This window comes from Vipera berus (assembly GCF_964194415.1).
Source record: "Vipera berus genome assembly, chromosome: 2".
In the NCBI taxonomy this organism is placed as follows: Eukaryota; Metazoa; Chordata; class Lepidosauria; order Squamata; family Viperidae; genus Vipera; species Vipera berus.
Genome location: NC_138203.1, coordinates 205,679,481 through 205,699,732, shown reverse-complemented (window position 1 = coordinate 205,699,732; position 20,252 = coordinate 205,679,481). Strand labels below are relative to the sequence as shown.

Genomic DNA, 20,252 nt, shown 5'->3' with positions numbered 1-20,252 from the left:
AGAATAGAATAGAATAGAATAGAATAGAATAGAATAGAATAGAATAGAATAGGAATAGCAGAGTTGGAAGGGACCTTGGAGGTCATCTAGTCCAACCCACAGCTGAGGCAGGAAACCCTATACCATTTCAGACAAATGGTTATCCAATCTCTTCTTAAAAACCTCCAGTGTTGGAGCATTCACAATTTCTGGAGGCAAGTTGTTCCACTGATTAATTATTCTACTGTAACTGTCAGGAAATTTCTTCTTAGTTCTAGGTTGCTTCTCTTCTTGATTAGTTTCCATCCACTTGACCTTATCACAATGCAAAATACCCCAACTTCCGAAAACAGTACCATGACAAATGGAATATTTCTGAAGAAAGAGCAGTCACTCTACACAGGAGATATTTAGAGCACTTTTGCCTCATGGGGGTTGCACCAGAGAAAAGGCATGGATACATCTTTCCATTTGTCAGAAAAATAAAAGTAGGTAACATTCCCCCTTTTAGGTTTAACTTTTAAAATACAGTACTCTTAAGTGTTCTCAAACTATAAGAATTCCAGTCCTTGTTTTAAAATCATTTTTAATATTCCCACAGATTCAATAAATATTTTTGAAGTATTTAATGCAATTTAGATCACTAGCCGGTAGCTTTTTGTATCTTTGCCACAGATCTACAGTAACTGTAGATCTCTAGAATCAGGACCCTTTTATCACTGAAATGCTCCTGTTATTTCTTGAAAAAGACAGGCACATATTTATAAGCAATCTGTTATTCTATATTTTGTTCATATTAAGTTTTAAGCTCCTTAATATTTCATTGACTTGTGTGTCTCACTGCAATAGTATACACTACCTCTGCACCCAAGTGTAGCAGGTTGGCCCTTCTGGAATATACTAAACTTTCCCTCACAATCTCTGCTGTTGGAATCACCACAATTTTGAAGTGTTGCTACTGCTTTCACACTCTGGAAGCGAGTGGAAAATCCTCCTGCTTATTATTCCTTTCATTCTCTTCTATAGCATCAGTAGTGCAAGGTGTTCGTTTTCTTCCTTGGCAGAAGGAGTCAGGATAATAAGATGCTTTAAGATTTATTGTCTAGTAACTGTTAAGGAACCAGTTTAGAATTAAAAAAGACAAAGGAGAACAAGGAAATGAGGATTCCTGTCCAAAACAGGACTGTATGCAGCAGGTACACAAAGAAAAGTGTAGTTTAATCTACGGTATAATACACATTGCTAGAAGAATCATCATTGGATCTAGTTCCATATTTTCCCAGAGGATGAATTTCTTCTGATTTTCCAATCCTCATTCCGGGATTGGACAATTGGTTTTCCCTTGGGAAAAGCAAGCCAGGAGAGGTTCCCTCTTCTTGATGGGAAGATACAATATAGGACAAAGGTCTAATAGGGTCCATTTTCCATCTTCCAAAATTAATCTGTGAAGAGCTTTCTTGCTCCTAATCGGTTGCTTACAGTTGGGCTTTGCTGGACTGCACCCACTATCTAGGTTGATAAATTTATGTTTTAATTCTTTTGTATCTGAATATTTTCCTCTTCACTGCATCATCTAGAGTTACATCCACTAAGGCTTCGGAACCACTGATTTAAATCTTCCCAGCAATGTAAACAAAATGAAATTATTTTATTAGGACTTTGACCAGCTTTACAAATAAGAGAAAGGAAACAAGATTGCCACAGCAAACCCATTAGCAAGAAATCATAAAACAATAGAACAGTACATCTAAGTCAAGGTTTTACACAGCTATATGGCTCAGTAAAGGTATTTGGCAACTTGGAATATGAGTGAAAACCTAACATGCTGTAAAAAATTACCACACAACTTAAAAAATGTAATTCCCTGTTTAAATGGCAAAAATGAAAGGCAAAATCAAACAAAATAGAAAGGCCATTTGTTTCTGATAGAAATCCAAGGATTCAAAGTGCACCCACTTGCATTTTCAGTCTCAATTGCTCTTGTCAATTAAAAGGAATTATGACCTGTCAGAGACCTTCCTTAATACAAAGATTCACCCTTACCGTAAAAACTGAACAATCAAATGAAATTAGATATATTCATACACAAATGAAATATGAAAATTAGACTTCAAGGAGATTTGAAACAGATATTGAATTTATTGGTCAGCTATGAGTAGGAAAATACATTGGTAAAGAAAAAAAAGACAACCCTGTATATAAATATAATACTAGCTAGTTAAAATTTGACCAAGAAGAAAGTTCCACTGAAGAGAACAGTAAAAGCCCTTGTTTACCATCAGACCATATTCAATTTCCCATTTATCATATTGAAGAGCTGCCTATGGACAAATGCAACATTCTTTGAGCTTAGTGCAGATGATGTGCTGGTTTTTTTTTGTTACACATATGGTAAACAAGAGTTAGTCCAGTGCATTACACGTTATACAGAAGTACTGTGAATAGAGACTATCTAAAATTTAGACACTACTTAAACATACCAAGATACCTACATTTTAAAGAAGCTTACACAACTGAAAAGTATATCAGGAGTTAACATATATGAAAATACTGTGTCAGGCTGGATGGGAAAATAAAACAGACTCACTATTATAAGCAGTAAATTTGACTTGGAAATTTGCAGTGATTAACTCTGTTGAAAAATGGTAGTGCAATTATTTTGTCTTTGAGTTCTTTGTCCTATGGATGAAGTGAGAACGTGACATCTGAACCTACTATTCTATGTTTAAGCCACAGCAAAATTCATATAATTTTATCAGAGATTTACATAAGTGGGTGCAAGTCTGCATTTTGAATGGTGAGTTTTACAATGGAGACTTGTATGTTTTAAACCCACAAATAAACAGGGACAAAATAATTACACACACATCCTCGATATTATTCTTGGTGATCTTAACATTTCAAAATCCCTAACATTTATATTTTCCATTTAAGTTCTGTAACATCTGAATGTATGCACATTTCAGAACCAAATAGACATATGTAGTTCTTTTTCTTAAACTAGGGGATAGGGACATGACACTTCATGCCCAGCAATGCTCTATGCTTTTGACTTAATATATGTGATTACATTAATAAGAAATACTGAACATATATTATGGCAACATCCAAAGCCACCTTAAGTAAATAAAGTGTTAAAGGTTACTGGAAATTAGCATTTTGTGAAGACATAGTTTATTGCATTTATTTATTAAATATCTGAATTTGATGCAGAAATGATTTAAAAATAGTATTACACTCCTTGGTGTAATTAATGTATCGTTCAGTAAAGTTGCAGAATATTTCCTTGAAGTGAGCTTCAATTCATTGCTGCAGGATCTGACCAAATGTCCACTGATGCCAAAGGGGCTCTATTGTTTCTGGTGAGATTTCATTCTTCATCTTCTTATCCAAACATAGAAAATTAAATTGAGCAGCTCAGAGACTGCAATACGTCCAGGCAAGAATAGAAGAGCACCTGAATAGGCTTCTAAGCACTGAATATGCTACCACAAATTCATACAGATATGTATTTAAGACTGAACAACTAAAGGTGAAAAAGGATTTGTAAAGCTTAAACCTTTAAGATTTACCAAGTGCACTCAAGCTCCAATTTAAATGGAAAAAAAATCAACTCCTTCCAAGAAATATAAAATGTATAAGTGCTTCCCTTCTATAAAGCTTTCTGGACATACTACTAAATAATCCAGATGATCAGGAAACAAAAGAGTTGCAAAATATGACAAGCTAAATTGGTTCCACTGTCATAGAAAATTGTCATGACATACATTACCAACACATTGTTAAGGAAAGATGAGTAAAACACCTTTTATTCACACTTTTACAAAATAACCCCAACCAAAAAATAAGAACAAAAGAACAAAAAAACCATCACTACTTATTGGATCTACTACATCAATTGTTACCAGCATTCCGATGTACTGATTATAAACTGGACATGTTTGGTATTTGAATAACTAAAAAAAAAAACAACCAAAACCCCCCCCCCAAAAAACAAAAACCCCACAACAACAACGACAAAAGAAAAAAAATCAGGTCCTAGACAAGGATTCAAGATCTCCCCTTTTTATACTGAAACTTTAAAATGTTTTAAACATGAATTCATTGCAAATTTATTGTTCTCTTCAAAACAAAATGGTTAAGCACTTCTAAGTGCAGATAATTTCCTCTTTATAAAATATTCAATTATTAAGATCCATTTTAAGTCATTATTTTCAGAATCTCAATACAAGAGCGAGCTTTTATTTCTCTGCCTGCAGTTGAAACAAAAGCAGTTTGACCAAGTTCTTTCTTTATATAAGGTAATATTGAAAGTATGCTTACTAAGGATTCGATAAAATTCCCCTTTAGAACACATTGTGTGTGTGTATACAAAAAGTGTCTTTGTATACACACATACAAAATACACACACACACACACACACACACACACACACACACACGGCTTTCAAACACTAATGGCACTATGTGGGTACACAATTTAATTTTTGTTGACACTTTACAGAAAAGGACTTGGTCACTTTTAATGATTGATCTGAAATGTTGTCTAGGGAACCTGTACTGAAAAAGCATTTCTAATTACACTGCTTCATAAAATAGAAGACGGTATACTTAATCTTCAAGGAATGGTGACTGAGGAATACAGTTAAATTGAAAAGGAATTCACATGATGGTATTTAGTGGGGGAGCGAGGCTAGGAAAGAAACAGCGGTTATGCAATAACATGGAAAGAAGCAGTGCAGGGGTATCAGAAGCTTAGAATTTGTGTACCCACCATCTGAGCATGTTCATAAAAGTGATATTCCAACGCTTCACAAAAGGAAAACAAAATAGATGCCATAGCTTATACAAAAGTATCTTCATAAAATTTTCACAAAATGTTAACATTATTTTTAAAAATAAAAGAGGATGCCCAGGTTCCCTCTGCATGCACAGGCAGTGCTAATTGAGAACAAAATCAAGCAGGCACAGTGGAGATAGGAAATTGGTGACTCAACACAGAAACTAAAGAGCTGTACACAATGTTCTGCCCAACCCACTTCTGACAGAAAAATGCTACAGTGATCATACTGATGAGTGCTATCCATCCACAAAAGCCTAATCAGACACTGCTTAGCTTCTCTGTTCCAAAAACAAGTGAAAGTTGCCACTTAAGTTAAAAGAAAGAAAGAAACGGATGCACGTTAACTATGAATTTACCAAATTCAGATTTAAAAGCGCTGTTCTCAATTTTAAAAAATGAAGTAGTACATCATGGGCTAAAAGCCCTAACAGTGCAAATCATTAGCAGAGAAAATCTGGTGCAACTTCTTTTACAAGCTGGCCTTTATAACACATGAAACAGATAAAAATTTAGCCTTAGTTTACAATACAATCATTTTCCAAATCTGATTTTTTTTTAAAGTACAAAATCTCATAAATCAGGTTTTCTGTTGTTCATATACAATCAATAAAGGCTAAATTCAAATTCTATTATTTTACAAACAAACAAGTCTGAAAAAGAAGGGAGTGAAGTATGGAAGAATGGTCTTTTGATTTTTAACTACTGGCCTCAAAAAGTAGTGCTACAGATATCTGTGCAAAAGAGAATTTATTATAGTAATTCCCTATTTTCAAGGCATGAAATATTACATTGGATAAAACAAACAGATTATTGGTAACAAATCTAAGAAAGGTGCCCATGCACCAATCCCTGTCTAACAGTATATAAAGCATGTTGGGCTCAGAATTGTGTGTCTGATAGCACCTGGCTTTTACTATTTCTTTAACAAATTATTAGATTTAAAATTAAGATCATTAAGAAAGATCCCTGTTGGCCATACCTCACTCCTCTATATTCAGATTTTACAATTTTACAAATTACACTGAGGTTGTCCTCTAAAATGTACTTGACTACCTCCTGCTAGGCAGATGGATTCCATTTACCGGGGGCAGGAAAGGCAGCACCAGCTCCAGTTGTGCAAAAAGTGAGAAGTGGTCAGAAGGAATGAGCGGGTGTGGACAGCCACTTATATTGTTCTCTATTAGCCAATGATGATCCAAAGGTCCTAAGATGCCAAGAATATTCAGCTGAGGTTTAGAGTAGAAGATGTAATCAATAATACCCTAAAAAAAGGGAAGGAGAAAGGAACTGCATAAATATTTTCACAATAAAAAACTATAGGTTTGTACAGACACATTAATTTCATCTTAAAATACCTACTGGTGTGTTTTTAGATGGCCAGCCTATGCAGACTTCTCAATACATATAAAAATGCCTGTTCCAAAATACATTTTCCTATAGTTTGAAATCAATTGCTTCCATAGACAGAACAGAAATCTTCATGCTACTGGCCTAGAAGAAGTTCAATTCTACTTCTTAGGACAGAATAAGACGGTATAAAAATACTTAGAACATAGCTCTGGCTGTGATGGTTGGGATCAGAGTGCTAAGCTATGAACAATTCTAGATAATGAAACTAGGGTGGCTGAACTAATTCCCCATTTGTCAGGCATCCTGCATAATACACTAGTACCAATAGTTCTTGAAAAATGTCAATAATTTAGCCAACATACATAGTAAGAATATTGCTTTGATCCAAAACAGTACAAAAAAACATTCATCTTATGATGCAGATACCTCGCTGAGCCAAGGATTTTTTTCCAAAATCAAAATCAATGTAAGAAAGACAAGAGACATGACAGAAGCATCAATGAGATAATAAGTAAGACTATTAGCTATAAATAGATTTCCTAATCTGGAGTTTATGTATTCAAAAAATTAATATACTCTCATCTACTTAATGGCTCTGGGCAGCTTACAAAGGTGTGATAAAAACAAACAAACAAAAAAAACATTGTAGCAGAGCCAATCTAATATGGAGGAACGATGTTTCAAAGGGTGGGTGCCACAGCAAAAAAGGCTCTCTGGCTGAGGAATTCTGGGAGTTGAAGTCCACAAGTCATAAAAGGGCCAAGTTTGAAGACTCCTGAGCTAAGAAGAATTGGCTGGGAGGGGCCCAAGAGAGACTTTTTTGCTGTGGCACCCACCCTTTGAAAAATCATTCCTCCATATTAGATTGGCTCTGGCCCTCTTGGCTTTTTGTAAAGCCTTGAAATCTTGGCTCTGTTCCATAGCCTGGTGCCTGGGCATGTAACCTATCACTTGGCTGTGTGAATGACTGGTTAGATTACGCTGACTGCTATGACTTTTTTTATATTGAACATTTTATGCATTTTGTTTTATTGCAAGCTGCCTAGAGTCACATAAAAGTGAGACACACAGCTATATAAATTGAAGAAATAACGTGCTTTGGTCATTTCTTTGTGTTCTCCCCCCCCCCCAAAAAAAACCAACTCCTCCCTTTTTGAGCATTCCACCCTATTTTTAAAAGCAAATAAAAACTCAGGTATTTTCCAAGCCCCCTCTAAGCTGTCATAATAAGAAAGCAGCTTGCTTCATCTCCTGAGGCCATCTGTTATATCTAGAGAAAGCAGAATTAATCGCTGGTGTCAGATGCATCTCTGGCAAGATAAGTGGTAAGTGCCTCTTTTGAGGCCAAGAGGAGATGAGTCACCAAAGCCAGGTCTCCCTCACCAGGCAGGAACATGTCTGATTTATCAGATGAAAATGATGAAAGATCCACACGGTCACCAATGTTGTATGATTGTTCCTTCATCAATGATGAATAAAATAGAATAACACTACTCTGCCCCTGATACTTAAGAATAAAAGCCACCCCTCTCCACTCATCATAGGTGTTTCTTCAAAATTGTTGAATCCATCTCCCATATTTAGTAACAAACATGTCTGTTCCTGGTTTAGTTTCAGTTTGTTCTCCCAAACAACCTAGAAATATCAGGATTTTATAAGATGTCCTGAATTTACAGAACAATAAAAATAAACAACGTATTAGCAACAGCTAGTTCTAATCCTGTGATGATCCTTTCCAGAAACTTCATATACATATGAAATAACAAAACCTTAGGGGACACTTCTAGATAATTACAACAGGAAATTATTTCTTTCTTTTCAATTTCCCAAACCCTACACATTCTCAGCCTGTACATGCCTAATTTTTACCATAACTGACTTCACATTTCATAATGTTTCCAGATTGGGTTTTCCACACTAAACTATATAAACCTTAAAGCAACATTAGTGCAATGGGAATTTAAGGAGTCATAATCTCTGTGTAAAATCAAGCTTACCTTGAAATCAAATGTGTAATTTGTGTAAGGCATTAAACCATTCTCATAGGCACTCTTCAACTTGAAACCATGAGTAATCCTTCCATTGGTAGTTCCATTTTTTCCATTATAACTGAAGTTAGTGAGACTTTCATTATATCTCAGTTCCTTAAAATCTTTATGATTTGTTTCTACGCCACCAGTGCTCAAATATTCAACCACACCTATTACAATGTGAATAAACAAAAGAACTATTATTAAGAAACCAAATTTGTTCATTTCATACTATTGTTCCATCATGGCCAAAGGAGAAGATTACCATACATTTTATTTTTATACTGCTTTTATTGACCAAGAAGCTGGAAATATTTACCATAGTTTTTGTTGTCTATACAACAATAAGCATTAAGTATGATTTGGACCAAATCAACTAACGTAAAGACACTGTGATGTTCTACATTTTTGTAAGCCAAAGATTAATAATACAAGCCTAACTCCACTACTGGTAGTCCATGACTTACAACCATTCATTGAGTGACCGTTTGCAGTTACAAAGGTACTGAAAAAAGTGATTATACTACTGTAGCATCCCCATGGTCACACAATCAAAATTTGGATGATTGGCAACTGGCATGTATTGTGATAGCTGCAGTGAACCAGGGTTATGTGATCACCTATTGCAATCTTCTAACAAACAAAGTCAATAGAGAAGCCAAGATGGACAGTTGTTAAGTTACCATGTTTACTAACTTAACTGTAGTAATTCACTTAACAGCTGTGACAAAAAAGGTCATAAAATGGGGCAAAACTCACTTAACAACTATTTTGCTTAGCAATGTAAATTTTGGGCTCAATTGCAATCATAAATCAAGCACTACCTATACTTAATATTCATATCAAATTTCAGTCTTCGAAATTCTTCCATTTCACCAATAGTGTAATGCTTTATTGAAGGTCAGTATTATTCCAGGGTACGTATGGGAGATTAGAAAAATATCCAGCTGGTGCAGCGAGACTGAATTGAAATTAAATTTATTAGATGTACTAGTTAAGGTGCTGGACTAGGACTTGAGAGATCTACATTCAAGTCACCCTCGGTCATGGAAGCTCATTAGGTCACTTTGGGCTAGTCATTTGATGTCACCAAATTAACTGACAATATTATTACTGTGGAGAAAACTGAAGGGAGGAATGGTATGTATGTCATTTTGAATATCTGGAGGAAAAGTGGAACAAAAATTGAATACAAACGCTAAATCCATAAAAATCTTTACACACCCATCCTCAATTAAATGCCCAATTAACTCAGAAACTGAACAAGTGATGGCCAAGCAGAGAATTTAGAGTGCTTTGGATCTCTGCTGCTCTCATAGTCTTGAATTTTGAACCATATATAACGACTTGGACACCTTTGACATTTTAATTTTGTACTCCACCCTCTGCCTTTTATTTTTTAGAAGGCACTAATTGAGCCTGAATTCAGAAGTGATCATTTCTGCACAATAGTGTGCTCAGGAATACCGTAGCAGCTTCAGGTTTCTGAAGTTCTAACAGCAAGGAATCTATCCTATACCTTTAGAGGTATTTCAGTAAATAAAATGTAAACTCTTTTAGACTGTACAAAAAAATTAATCAATAATATCATTGTTCTAATAATTAATTAGTATATGTATCTGCTTACCAGAATCTGGCAAGGAATTCAAATCTGCACACAGTACAAGTGGAATTGTTACATGTTCCCCCGAAGCACTAGGCCTGAGATTCCGTGAGGCTTTGTCAATTATGTTCTTTACTTCAGAAAGGAACATCATTGTCTGGACCAGCTTCACATCAGAATATTCTGGGTCCCAGTGCATGTGTGCATTTGCTACCAGAACCAGCTGTTTATCCATTACAGAGTGTGGCTTGCCAGCTAAAATAAAAAAAACATAACATAACAATGCGGCAAGAATGGAACTGAACTGAATGGACCTTAATGGTTAGTTCACTCTAGCCTACTTCTGGGCAACTAAATTGAGACTGTCAATGGAAATTAACCAGGATTCATTAGCCTAGCTAGCCATTTTACCTCTTAAGAAAAATTAGCTCAGTATCATTTTTTTTTAGCATTACATTACTAACACTAGAACAGGGGTGTCAAACTGCAGGCCGAATGTGTCATGCCGAAACTGCGCCCACACCACTGCTGGCAATGGAAAAAAAAGTTGCGACACGTCATGTGACATTGTGAATTTGACACCCCTGCACTAGAACAAAAAGCCATGGTGATAATCTGCACACAAATTGTGTTGCTTTAAAACAACTGCTGCTGCTATCTATAACTATGAAGCCAATACACTGTCTGCTCAGAAAATCAGAGGCAACACATATGATAATTCTGTAAATGGAAAAAAAACAAAGAAATTTAGGCCTACCCAGTAATTATACCCTCTCTAAGGGACAGTAGCAATAAAAAAGGACTATAGCATATCTTTAACCTGACTCTCATTGTTGCTTCAATTTTCTGTCTTCCAATATAACTTTTACATTTTCTCTTCATAGAGGCTCCCTACATGACCAGAAATATGAGCATATCAGATCTCTTAAGTCACACAGGGACTCCCATGAATAGACAATGGTTTCCCTTGCAGAAGAGATACCTTAATGAATAAAAAAGAAAGTGCCATGTTACTTAGAGGCAGGACTAAATGCTAATAAACTGTTCTACAAGTTTTTATTCAAGTTGCCCCTTTGTGTGAATAACTAAAGAATCTGTTGTAGAAGAGAAAACAGCAATATGTATTATTAAAAGAAGAATTTGGAAAGTTAGAATTAGAATTGCAAAGGAATCCACAAAAAAAAGACTTTAAAAAGAGAAATGGACATAATAAAACATAAATTAAATTTGTTAAGACTCACAAAAAGTGGCAGAGAAGATAAAAAGAGCGAAACAATTTTTTTTTGAAAATGCCCTTAAGCCGGGAAGATGGTTAGCTTATAAACTTAAACAACAGAAAGAAAAAAAAGATACATAATTTACTTGATGGGAAAGGTTATTTACAATATAAAAATGAGGAAATAAAGAAGATAGTTAAAAGAATTTTATAAGGAATTGTATGATAAGGAGGAGACTTCAAGAGAGAAAACTGTAAAATATCTGGAAAAAAGTAATCTTCCAAAGATTTCAGAGACATTTAAAAATATGTTAGATGAAGGGGTTACAAAGATGGAAATAACAGAGGCCATAAAGAGACAAAAAAAAATGGGAAAACACCAGGTCCAGATGGACTTCCGGCGGAGTTACCGTGTATACTTGAGTATAAGCCGACTCGAGTATAAGCTGAGACCCCCAATTTCACCCCCAAAAACTGGAAAAAGTTGTTGACTCGAGTATAAGCCGATCCGCCGTTCTGCAAGCCTCTGCCGCCAGCAGAGGCTCGATCCGCCATTTTGCAAGCCTGAATACACAGGAATACCCTGTGTGGCCTTGGCTCTCCGGGAAGCCCTGGCTGTCCGCTTCCTCGCTCCACGCTGCTATTTGGGGCCCGCGCATTCCCCCGGGCAAATCGCGGCGCCCAGCAGGCGAGGAAACACGCCCGCTCCAGTCGCCCCCCCTTCCCTCAGGAGATGCGAAGCAAGTGACCGCCCGGAGCTTACCGAGGACTTGCTTCGGTGCTTCCAGGATCGCGCGCACCTCTCCCAAGCCGCCGCCGTCCGGAGACCTGCCGAAGTTTGGGGAGGTTTGGGGAGGTGCGCGCGCACCTCCCCAAACCTCCCCAAACGTCGGCAGGTCTCCGGACCTCTGCGCCCTGCCTGCCTGCTTCTTTCCGCTGTGGAAAGAAGCAGGCAGGCAGGGCGCAGAGGAACGGAGACCCGGCGACGTTTGGGGAGGTTTGGGTGCCTCCCCAAATATCCCCAAACGTCGCCGGGTCTCCGTTCCTCTGCGCCCTGCCTGCCTGCTTCTTTCCACAGCGGAAAGAAGCAGGCAGGCAGGGGGCGGAGGAACGGAGACCCGGCGACGTTTGGGGAGGTTTGGGCGCCTCCCCAAATATCCCCAAACGTCGCCGGGTCTCCGTTCCTCTGCGCCCTGCCTGCCTGCTTCTTTCCACAGCGGAAAGAAGCAGGCAGGCAGGGGGCGGAGGAACGGAGACCCGGCGACGTTTGGGGAGGTTTGGGCGCCTCCCCAAATATCCCCAAACGTCGCCGGGTCTCCGTTCCTCTGCGCCCTGCCTGCCTGCTTCTTTCCACAGCGGAAAGAAGCAGGCAGGCAGGGGGCGGAGGAACGGAGACCCGGCGACGTTTGGGGAGGTTTGGGCGCCTCCCCAAATATCCCCAAACGTCGCCGGGTCTCCGTTCCTCTGCGCCCTGCCTGCCTGCTTCTTTCCACAGCGGAAAGAAGCAGGCAGGCAGGGGGCGGAGGAACGGAGACCCGGCGACGTTTGGGGAGGTTTGGGCGCCTCCCCAAATATCCCCAAACGTCGCCGGGTCTCCGTTCCTCTGCGCCCTGCCTGCCTGCTTCTTTCCACAGCGGAAAGAAGCAGGCAGGCAGGGGGCGGAGGAACGGAGACCCGGCGACGTTTGGGGAGGTTTGGGCGCCTCCCCAAATATCCCCAAACGTCGCCGGGTCTCCGTTCCTCTGCGCCCTGCCTGCCTGCTTCTTTCCACAGCGGAAAGAAGCAGGCAGGCAGGGGGCGGAGGAACGGAGACCCGGCGACGTTTGGGGAGGTTTGGGCGCCTCCCCAAATATCCCCAAACGTCACCGGGTCTCCGTTCCTCTGCGCCCTGCCTGCCTGCTTCTTTCCACAGCGGAAAGAAGCAGGCAGGCAGGGGGCGGAGGAACGGAGACCCGGCGACGTTTGGGGAGGTTTGGGCGCCTCCCCAAATATCCCCAAACGTCGCCGGGTCTCCGTTCCTCTGCGCCCTGCCTGCCTGCTTCTTTCCACAGCGGAAAGAAGCAGGCAGGCAGGGCTCGGAGGAACGGAGACCCGGCGACGTTTCGGGAGGTTTGGGCGCCTCCCCAAATATCCCCAAACGTCGCCGGGTCTCCGTTCCTCTGCGCCCTGCCTGCCTGCTTCTTTCCACAGCGGAAAGAAGCAGGCAGGCAGGGGGCGGAGGAACGGAGACCCGGTGACGTTTGGGGAGGTTTGGGCGCCTCCCCAAATATCCCCAAACGTCGCCGGGTCTCCGTTCCTCTGCGCCCTGCCTGCCTGCTTCTTTCCACAGCGGAAAGAAGCAGGCAGGCAGGGCTCGGAGGAACGGAGACCCGGCGACGTTTGGGGAGGTTTGGGCGCCTCCCCAAATATCCCCAAACGTCGCCGGGTCTCCGTTCCTCTGCGCCCTGCCTGCCTGCTTCTTTCCACAGCGGAAAGAAGCAGGCAGGCAGGGGGCGGAGGAACGGAGACCCGGCAACGTTTGGGGAGGTTTGGGCGCCTCCCCAAATATCCCCAAACGTCGCCGGGTCTCCGTTCCTCTGCGCCCTGCCTGCCTGCTTCTTTCCACAGCGGAAAGAAGCAGGCAGGCAGGGGGCGGAGGAACGGAGACCCGGCGACGTTTGGGGAGGTTTGGGGAGGCGCCCAAACCTCCCCAAAAGTCGCCGGGTCTCCGTTCCTCCGAGCCCTGCCTGCCTGCTTCTTTCCGCTGTGGAAAGAAGCAGGCAGGCAGGGCGCAGAGGAACGGAGACCCGGTGACGTTTGGGGAGGTTTGGGGAGGCGCCCAAACCTCCCCAAACGTCGCCGGGTCTCCGTTCCTCCGAGCCCTGCCTGCCTGCTTCTTTCCGCTGTGGAAAGAAGCAGGCAGGCAGGGCGCAGAGGAACGGAGACCCGGCGACGTTTGGGGATATTTGGGGAGGCGCCCAAACCTCCCCAAACGTCGCCGGGTCTCCGTTCCTCCGCCCCCTGCCTGCCTGCTTCTTTCCGCTGTGGAAAGAAGCAGGCAGGCAGGGCGCAGAGGAACGGAGACCCGGCGACGTTTGGGGATATTTGGGGAGGCGCCCAAACCTCCCCAAACGTTGCCGGGTCTCCGTTCCTCCGCCCCCTGCCTGCCTGCTTCTTTCCGCTGTGGAAAGAAGCAGGCAGGCAGGGCGCAGAGGAACGGAGACCCGGCAACGTTTGGGGATATTTGGGGAGGCGCCCAAACCTCCCCAAACGTCGCCGGGTCTCCGTTCCTCCGCCCCCTGCCTGCCTGCTTCTTTCCGCTGTGGAAAGAAGCAGGCAGGCAGGGCGCAGAGGAACGGAGACCCGGCGACGTTTGGGGAGGTTTGGGGAGGTGCGCGCGCACCTCCCCAAACCTCCCCAAACTTCGGCAGGTCTCCGGACGGCGGTGGCTTGGGAGAGGTGCGCGCGATCCCGGAAGCACCAAAGCCTCGGCCGCGCACAAGTCCTCGGTAAGTTTTTTTTGTTGACTGGAGTATAAGCCGAAGTGGAATTTTTCAGCCCAAAAAGTGGGCTGAAAAATTCAGCTTATACTCAAGTATATACGGTATATAAGAACATACAAGAGATATTAAGCAAACTGTTGAAAGACCTTTGCAATGGACTTTTATTAGAAGCTAAAATGCCAATGACGTGGATTGAGGCAAATATTACTTTAATACCAAAAGAAGATTTGGATTTGACCCAGATTAAGAACTATAGACCGATCTCATTGCTCAGTGTGGATTATAAAAATTTTACTTCAATAATGGCGGAGAGATTGAAAAAATATTTAGTTGAATTTATACACCCAGATCAAAATGGCTTTTTACCTAAGAGACAAATTAAAAATAACTTAAGAGTGATAACAGATGTATTAGAATACTATGAGCTACATCCAGGGAAACAAATGGCATTAATATTCTTAGACGCTCAAAAGGCATTTGATAATCTTTCATGGCAATTTATGATTCATCAATTACAAATAATGGACTTTGGACAGAATTTTATAAACATGGTAAAAACAATACATAACAAACAAACAGCCAAAGTGATTGTGAATGGAGATTGTACTGAGAGCTTTGAAATAAGGAAAGGCACAAGGCAAGGATGCCCTTTATCCCCTCTGTTATTCGTTTTCACTTTGGAAGTTTTAAATCGAAATATAAGACAAGATACAGAAATGAGAGGGTTGGGGATAAAGGGTGAAACATATAAGTTACAAGCATTTGCTGATGATTTAGTATTTATTTTGGAAGAATCCTTGGAGATCATCCCAAAATTGTGGAGGAAGATAGAACAATATGGAGAAATAGTGGGACTAAAAATAAATAAAGAAAAAACTAAGATAATAGTTAAGAATTTTATGGATAAGCAAAAAAGCCGATTTTCAGAAGCAATAGAGGTACAGATAGTGAAAAAGGTTAAATATTTGGGTACCGTATATACTTGAGTATAAGCCGAATTTTTCAGCCCACTTTTTGGGCTGAAAAATTCCACTTCGGCTTATACTCCAGTCAACAAAAAACTTACCGAGGACTTGTGCGCGGCCGAGGCTTTGGTGCTTCCGGGATCGCCCGCACCTCTCCCAAGCCACCGCCGTCCGAGACCTGCCGAAGTTTGGGGAGGTTTGGGGAGGTGCGCGCGCACCTCCCCAAACTCCGCGCCTTGCCTGCCTGCTTCTTTCCGCAGCGGAAAGAAGCAGGCAGGCAGGGCGCGGAGGAACGGAGACTTGCCGACGTTTGGGGAGGTTTGGGCGCCTCCCCAAACCTCGGCAGGTCTCCGTTCCTCCGCGCAGACCTGCCGACGTTTGGGGAGGTTTGGGCGCCTCCCCAAACCTCCCCAAACCTCGGCAGGTCTCCGTTCCTCCTGCCGACCTTTGGGGAGGTTTGGGCGCCTCCCCAAACCTCCCCAAACCTCGGCAGGTCTCCGTTCCTCCTGCCGACCTTTGGGGAGGTTTGGGCGCCTCCCCAAACCTCCCCAAACCTCGGCAGGTCTCCGTTCCTCCTGCCGACCTTTGGGGAGGTTTGGGCGCCTCCCCAAACCTCGGCAGGTCTCCGTTCCTCCGCGCAGACCTGCCAACGTTTGGGGAGGTTTGGGCGCCTCCCCAAACCTCGGCAGGTCTCCGTTCCTGTTTGGGGAGGTTTGGGCGCCTCCCCAAACCTCGGCAGGTCTCCGTTCTTCCTGCCGACCTTTGGGGAGGTTTGGGCGCCTCCCCAAACCTCCCCAAACCTCGGCAGGTCTCCGTTCCTGTTTGGGGAGGTTTGGGCGCCTCCCCAAACCTCCCCAAACCTCGGCAGGTCTCCGTTCCTCCGCGCAGACCTGCCGACGTTTGGGGAGGTTTGGGCGCCTCCCCAAACCTCCCCAAACCTCGGCAGGTCTCCGTTCCTGTTTGGGGAGGTTTGGGCGCCTCCCCAAACCTCCCCAAACCTCGGCAGGTCTCCGTTCCTCCGCGCAGACCTGCCGACGTTTGGGGAGGTTTGGGCGCCTCCCCAAACCTCCCCAAACCTCGGCAGGTCTCCGTTCCTGTTTGGGGAGGTTTGGGCGCCTCCCCAAACCTCGGCAGGTCTCCGTTCCTCCGCGCAGACCTGCCGACCTTTGGGGAGGTTTGGGCGCCTCCCCAAACGTCCCCAAACCTCGGCAGGTCTCCGTTCCTGTTTGGGGAGGTTTGGGCGCCTCCCCAAACCTCCCCAAACCTCGGCAGGTCTCCGTTCCTCCGCGCAGACCTGCCGACGTTTGGGGAGGTTTGGGCGCCTCCCCAAACCTCCCCAAACCTCGGCAGGTCTCCGTTCCTGTTTGGGGAGGTTTGGGCGCCTCCCCAAACCTCCCCAAACCTCGGCAGGTCTCCGTTCCTCCGCGCAGACCTGCCGACGTTTGGGGAGGTTTGGGCGCCTCCCCAAACCTCCCCAAACCTCGGCAGGTCTCCGTTCCTCCGCGCAGACCTGCCGACGTTTGGGGAGGTTTGGGCGCCTCCCCAAACCTCCCCAAACCTCGGCAGGTCTCCGTTCCTGTTTGGGGAGGTTTGGGCGCCTCCCCAAACCTCCCCAAACCTCGGCAGGTCTCCGTTCCTCCGCGCAGACCTGCCGACCTTTGGGGAGGTTTGGGCGCCTCCCCAAACCTCCCCAAACCTCGGCAGGTCTCCGTTCTTCCTGCTGACCTTTGGGGAGGTTTGGGCGCCTCCCCAAACCTCCCCAAACGTCGGCAGGTCTGCGCGGAGGAACGGAGACCTGCCGAGGTTTGGGGAGGTTTGGGGAGGCGCCCAAACCTCCCCAAACAGGAACGGAGACCTGCCGAGGTTTGGGGAGGTTTGGGGAGGCGCCCAAACCTCCCCAAAGGTCGGCAGGTCTGCGCGGAGGAACGGAGACCTGCCGAGGTTTGGGGAGGTTTGGGGAGGCGCCCAAACCTCCCCAAACAGGAACGGAGACCTGCCGAGGTTTGGGGAGGTTTGGGGAGGCGCCCAAACCTCCCCAAACGTCGGCAGGTCTGCGCGGAGGAACAGAGACCTGCCGAGGTTTGGGGAGGTTTGGGGAGGCGCCCAAACCTCCCCAAACAGGAACGGAGACCTGCCGAGGTTTGGGGACGTTTGGGGAGGCGCCCAAACCTCCCCAAAGGTCGGCAGGTCTGCGCGGAGGAACGGAGACCTGCCGAGGTTTGGGGAGGCGCCCAAACCTCCCCAAACAGGAACGGAGACCTGCCGAGGTTTGGGGAGGTTTGGGGAGGCGCCCAAACCTCCCCAAAGGTCGGCAGGAAGAACGGAGACCTGCCGAGGTTTGGGGAGGTTTGGGGAGGCGCCCAAACCTCCCCAAAGGTCGGCAGGAGGAACGGAGACCTGCCGAGGTTTGGGGAGGCGCCCAAACCTCCCCAAAGGTCGGCAGGAAGAACGGAGACCTGCCGAGGTTTGGGGAGGTTTGGGGAGGCGCCCAAACCTCCCCAAAGGTCGGCAGGAGGAACGGAGACCTGCCGAGGTTTGGGGAGGTTTGGGGAGGCGCCCAAACCTCCCCAAAGGTCGGCAGGAGGAACGGAGACCTGCCGAGGTTTGGGGAGGTTTGGGGAGGCGCCCAAACCTCCCCAAAGGTCGGCAGGTCTGCGCGGAGGAACGGAGACCTGCAGAGGTTTGGGGAGGTTTGGGGAGGCGCCCAAACCTCCCCAAAGGTCGGCAGGAGGAACGGAGACCTGCCGAGGTTTGGGGAGGTTTGGGGAGGCGCCCAAACCTCCCCAAAGGTCGGCAGGAGGAACGGAGACCTGCCGAGGTTTGGGGAGGCACCCAAACCTCCCCAAAGGTCGCCAGGTCTGCGCGGAGGAACGGAGACCTGCCGAGGTTTGGGGAGGCGCCCAAACCTCCCCAAAGGTCGGCAGGAGGAACGGAGACCTGCCGAGGTTTGGGGAGGTTTGGGGAGGCGCCCAAACCTCCCCAAAGGTCGGCAGGAGGAACGGAGACCTGCCGAGGTTTGGGGAGGCGCCCAAACCTCCCCAAAGGTCGGCAGGAGGAACGGAGACCTGCCGAGGTTTGGGGAGGCGCCCAAACCTCCCCAAAGGTCGGCAGGAGGAACGGAGACCTGCCGAGGTTTGGGGAGGTTTGGGGAGGCGCCCAAACCTCCCCAAAGGTCGGCAGGAGGAACGGAGACCTGCCGAGGTTTGGGGAGGCGCCCAAACCTCCCCAAAGGTCGGCAGGTCTGCGCGGAGGAACGGAGACCTGCAGAGGTTTGGGGAGGCGCCCAAACCTCCCCAAAGGTCGGCAGGAGGAACGGAGACCTGCCGAGGTTTGGGGAGGCGCCCAAACCTCCCCAAAGGTCGGCAGGAGGAACGGAGACCTGCCGAGGTTTGGGGAGGCGCCCAAACCTCCCCAAAGGTCGGCAGGAGGAACGGAGACCTGCCGAGGTTTGGGGAGGTTTGGGGAGGCGCCCAAACCTCCCCAAAGGTCGGCAGGAGGAACGGAGACCTGCCGAGGTTTGGGGAGGTTTGGGGAGGCGCCCAAACCTCCCCAAAGGTCGGCAGGTCTGCGCGGAGGAACAGAGACCTGCCGACGTTTGGGGAGGTTTGGGGAGGCGCCCAAACCTCCCCAAAGGTCGGCAGGAGGAACGGAGACCTGCCGAGGTTTGGGGAGGTTTGGGGAGGCGCCCAAACCTCCCCAAAGGTCGGCAGGTCTGCGCGGAGGAACGGAGACCTGCCGACGTTTGGGGAGGTTTGGGGAGGCGCCCAAACCTCCCCAAAGGTCGGCAGGAGGAACGGAGACCTGCCGACGAGCCGCGGCCACACAGGGTATTCCTGTGTATTCAGGCTTGCAAAATGGCGGATCGAGCCTCTGCTGGCGGCAGAGGCTTGCAGAACGGCGGATCGGCTTATACTCGAGTCAATAACTTTTTCCAGTTTTTGGGGGTGAAATTGGGGGTCTCGGCTTATACTCGAGTCGGCTTATACTCAAGTATATACGGTATATATTTATCAGTAAAATGCTCAACAACAAAAGAAGACAATTATATAAGGCTATTGAAACAAATAAAGCTAGACTTGGAAAAGTGGAAGAATTTACAATTGTCATTATTAGGAAGAATTGCTATAGTTAAAATGAATATATTGCCTAAGATTTTATTCTTATTTCAAACAATTCCGATAAAACTTGGGAAAAAATTCTTCCAAGAGTTGAATTCATTAATTTTGAAGTTTGTATGGCAAGGAAAGAAAGCTAGAATAAAGACGAAAACGTTGCAAGACGCTAAGGAAAATGCAGGTTTTGGTCTACCCGAGTGGGCTTTGATTATCAAGCATCTGTATTAACATGGGTGAAAGAATGGATAATGCTTAGGAATAAAAGATTGTTATATTTGGAGGGACATGACTTACAATTGGGGTGGCACGCTTTTCTGTGGTACGGGAAAAACAAAATTCATAAGTATTTTCAAAATCACTGTATTAGAAATGCTTTGATAACAGTATGGGAAAAAATTAAAACTAAAATATATGTAAAAATTCCAGGGTGGTTATCAACGACAGAAGCTTTCTCACACCCAAATTTGTTAGATTTTGAAAAAAATTTGGGTATATAGAGATATTTTGAATACTGATGGGACATTAAAATCGAAACAAGAGCTGGAAAATCAGGGCATTAACATGTCACGGTGGACATTGTTTCAAATACAAAATAGATATGAAAAAGATGTGAAATTGTATGGATTTTATAAAGAACAAACTGTATTTGATAAGATATTGTTAACTTCT

General features: G+C 45.0%; 1 protein-coding gene across 2 annotated transcripts in view; it reads right to left on the bottom strand.

Moving 5' to 3' along the window:
• Positions 1–2,094: 2,094 nt before the first annotated feature.
• Positions 2,095–20,252, bottom strand: part of CNOT6 (CCR4-NOT transcription complex subunit 6) — a 65,894-nt gene continuing 47,736 nt past the window's right edge. For both annotated transcript variants that reach the window (XM_081317684.1, XM_081317685.1), the window contains exons 10-12: positions 9,830–10,060; positions 8,170–8,372; positions 2,095–6,084 (exon numbers count right to left, since the gene is read on the bottom strand). In XM_081317684.1, the coding sequence (XP_081173810.1) occupies positions 5,872–6,084; positions 8,170–8,372; positions 9,830–10,060 (647 nt within the window). In that variant the 3' untranslated portion in view covers positions 2,095–5,871. The remainder of the gene's footprint in view (positions 6,085–8,169; positions 8,373–9,829; positions 10,061–20,252) is intronic.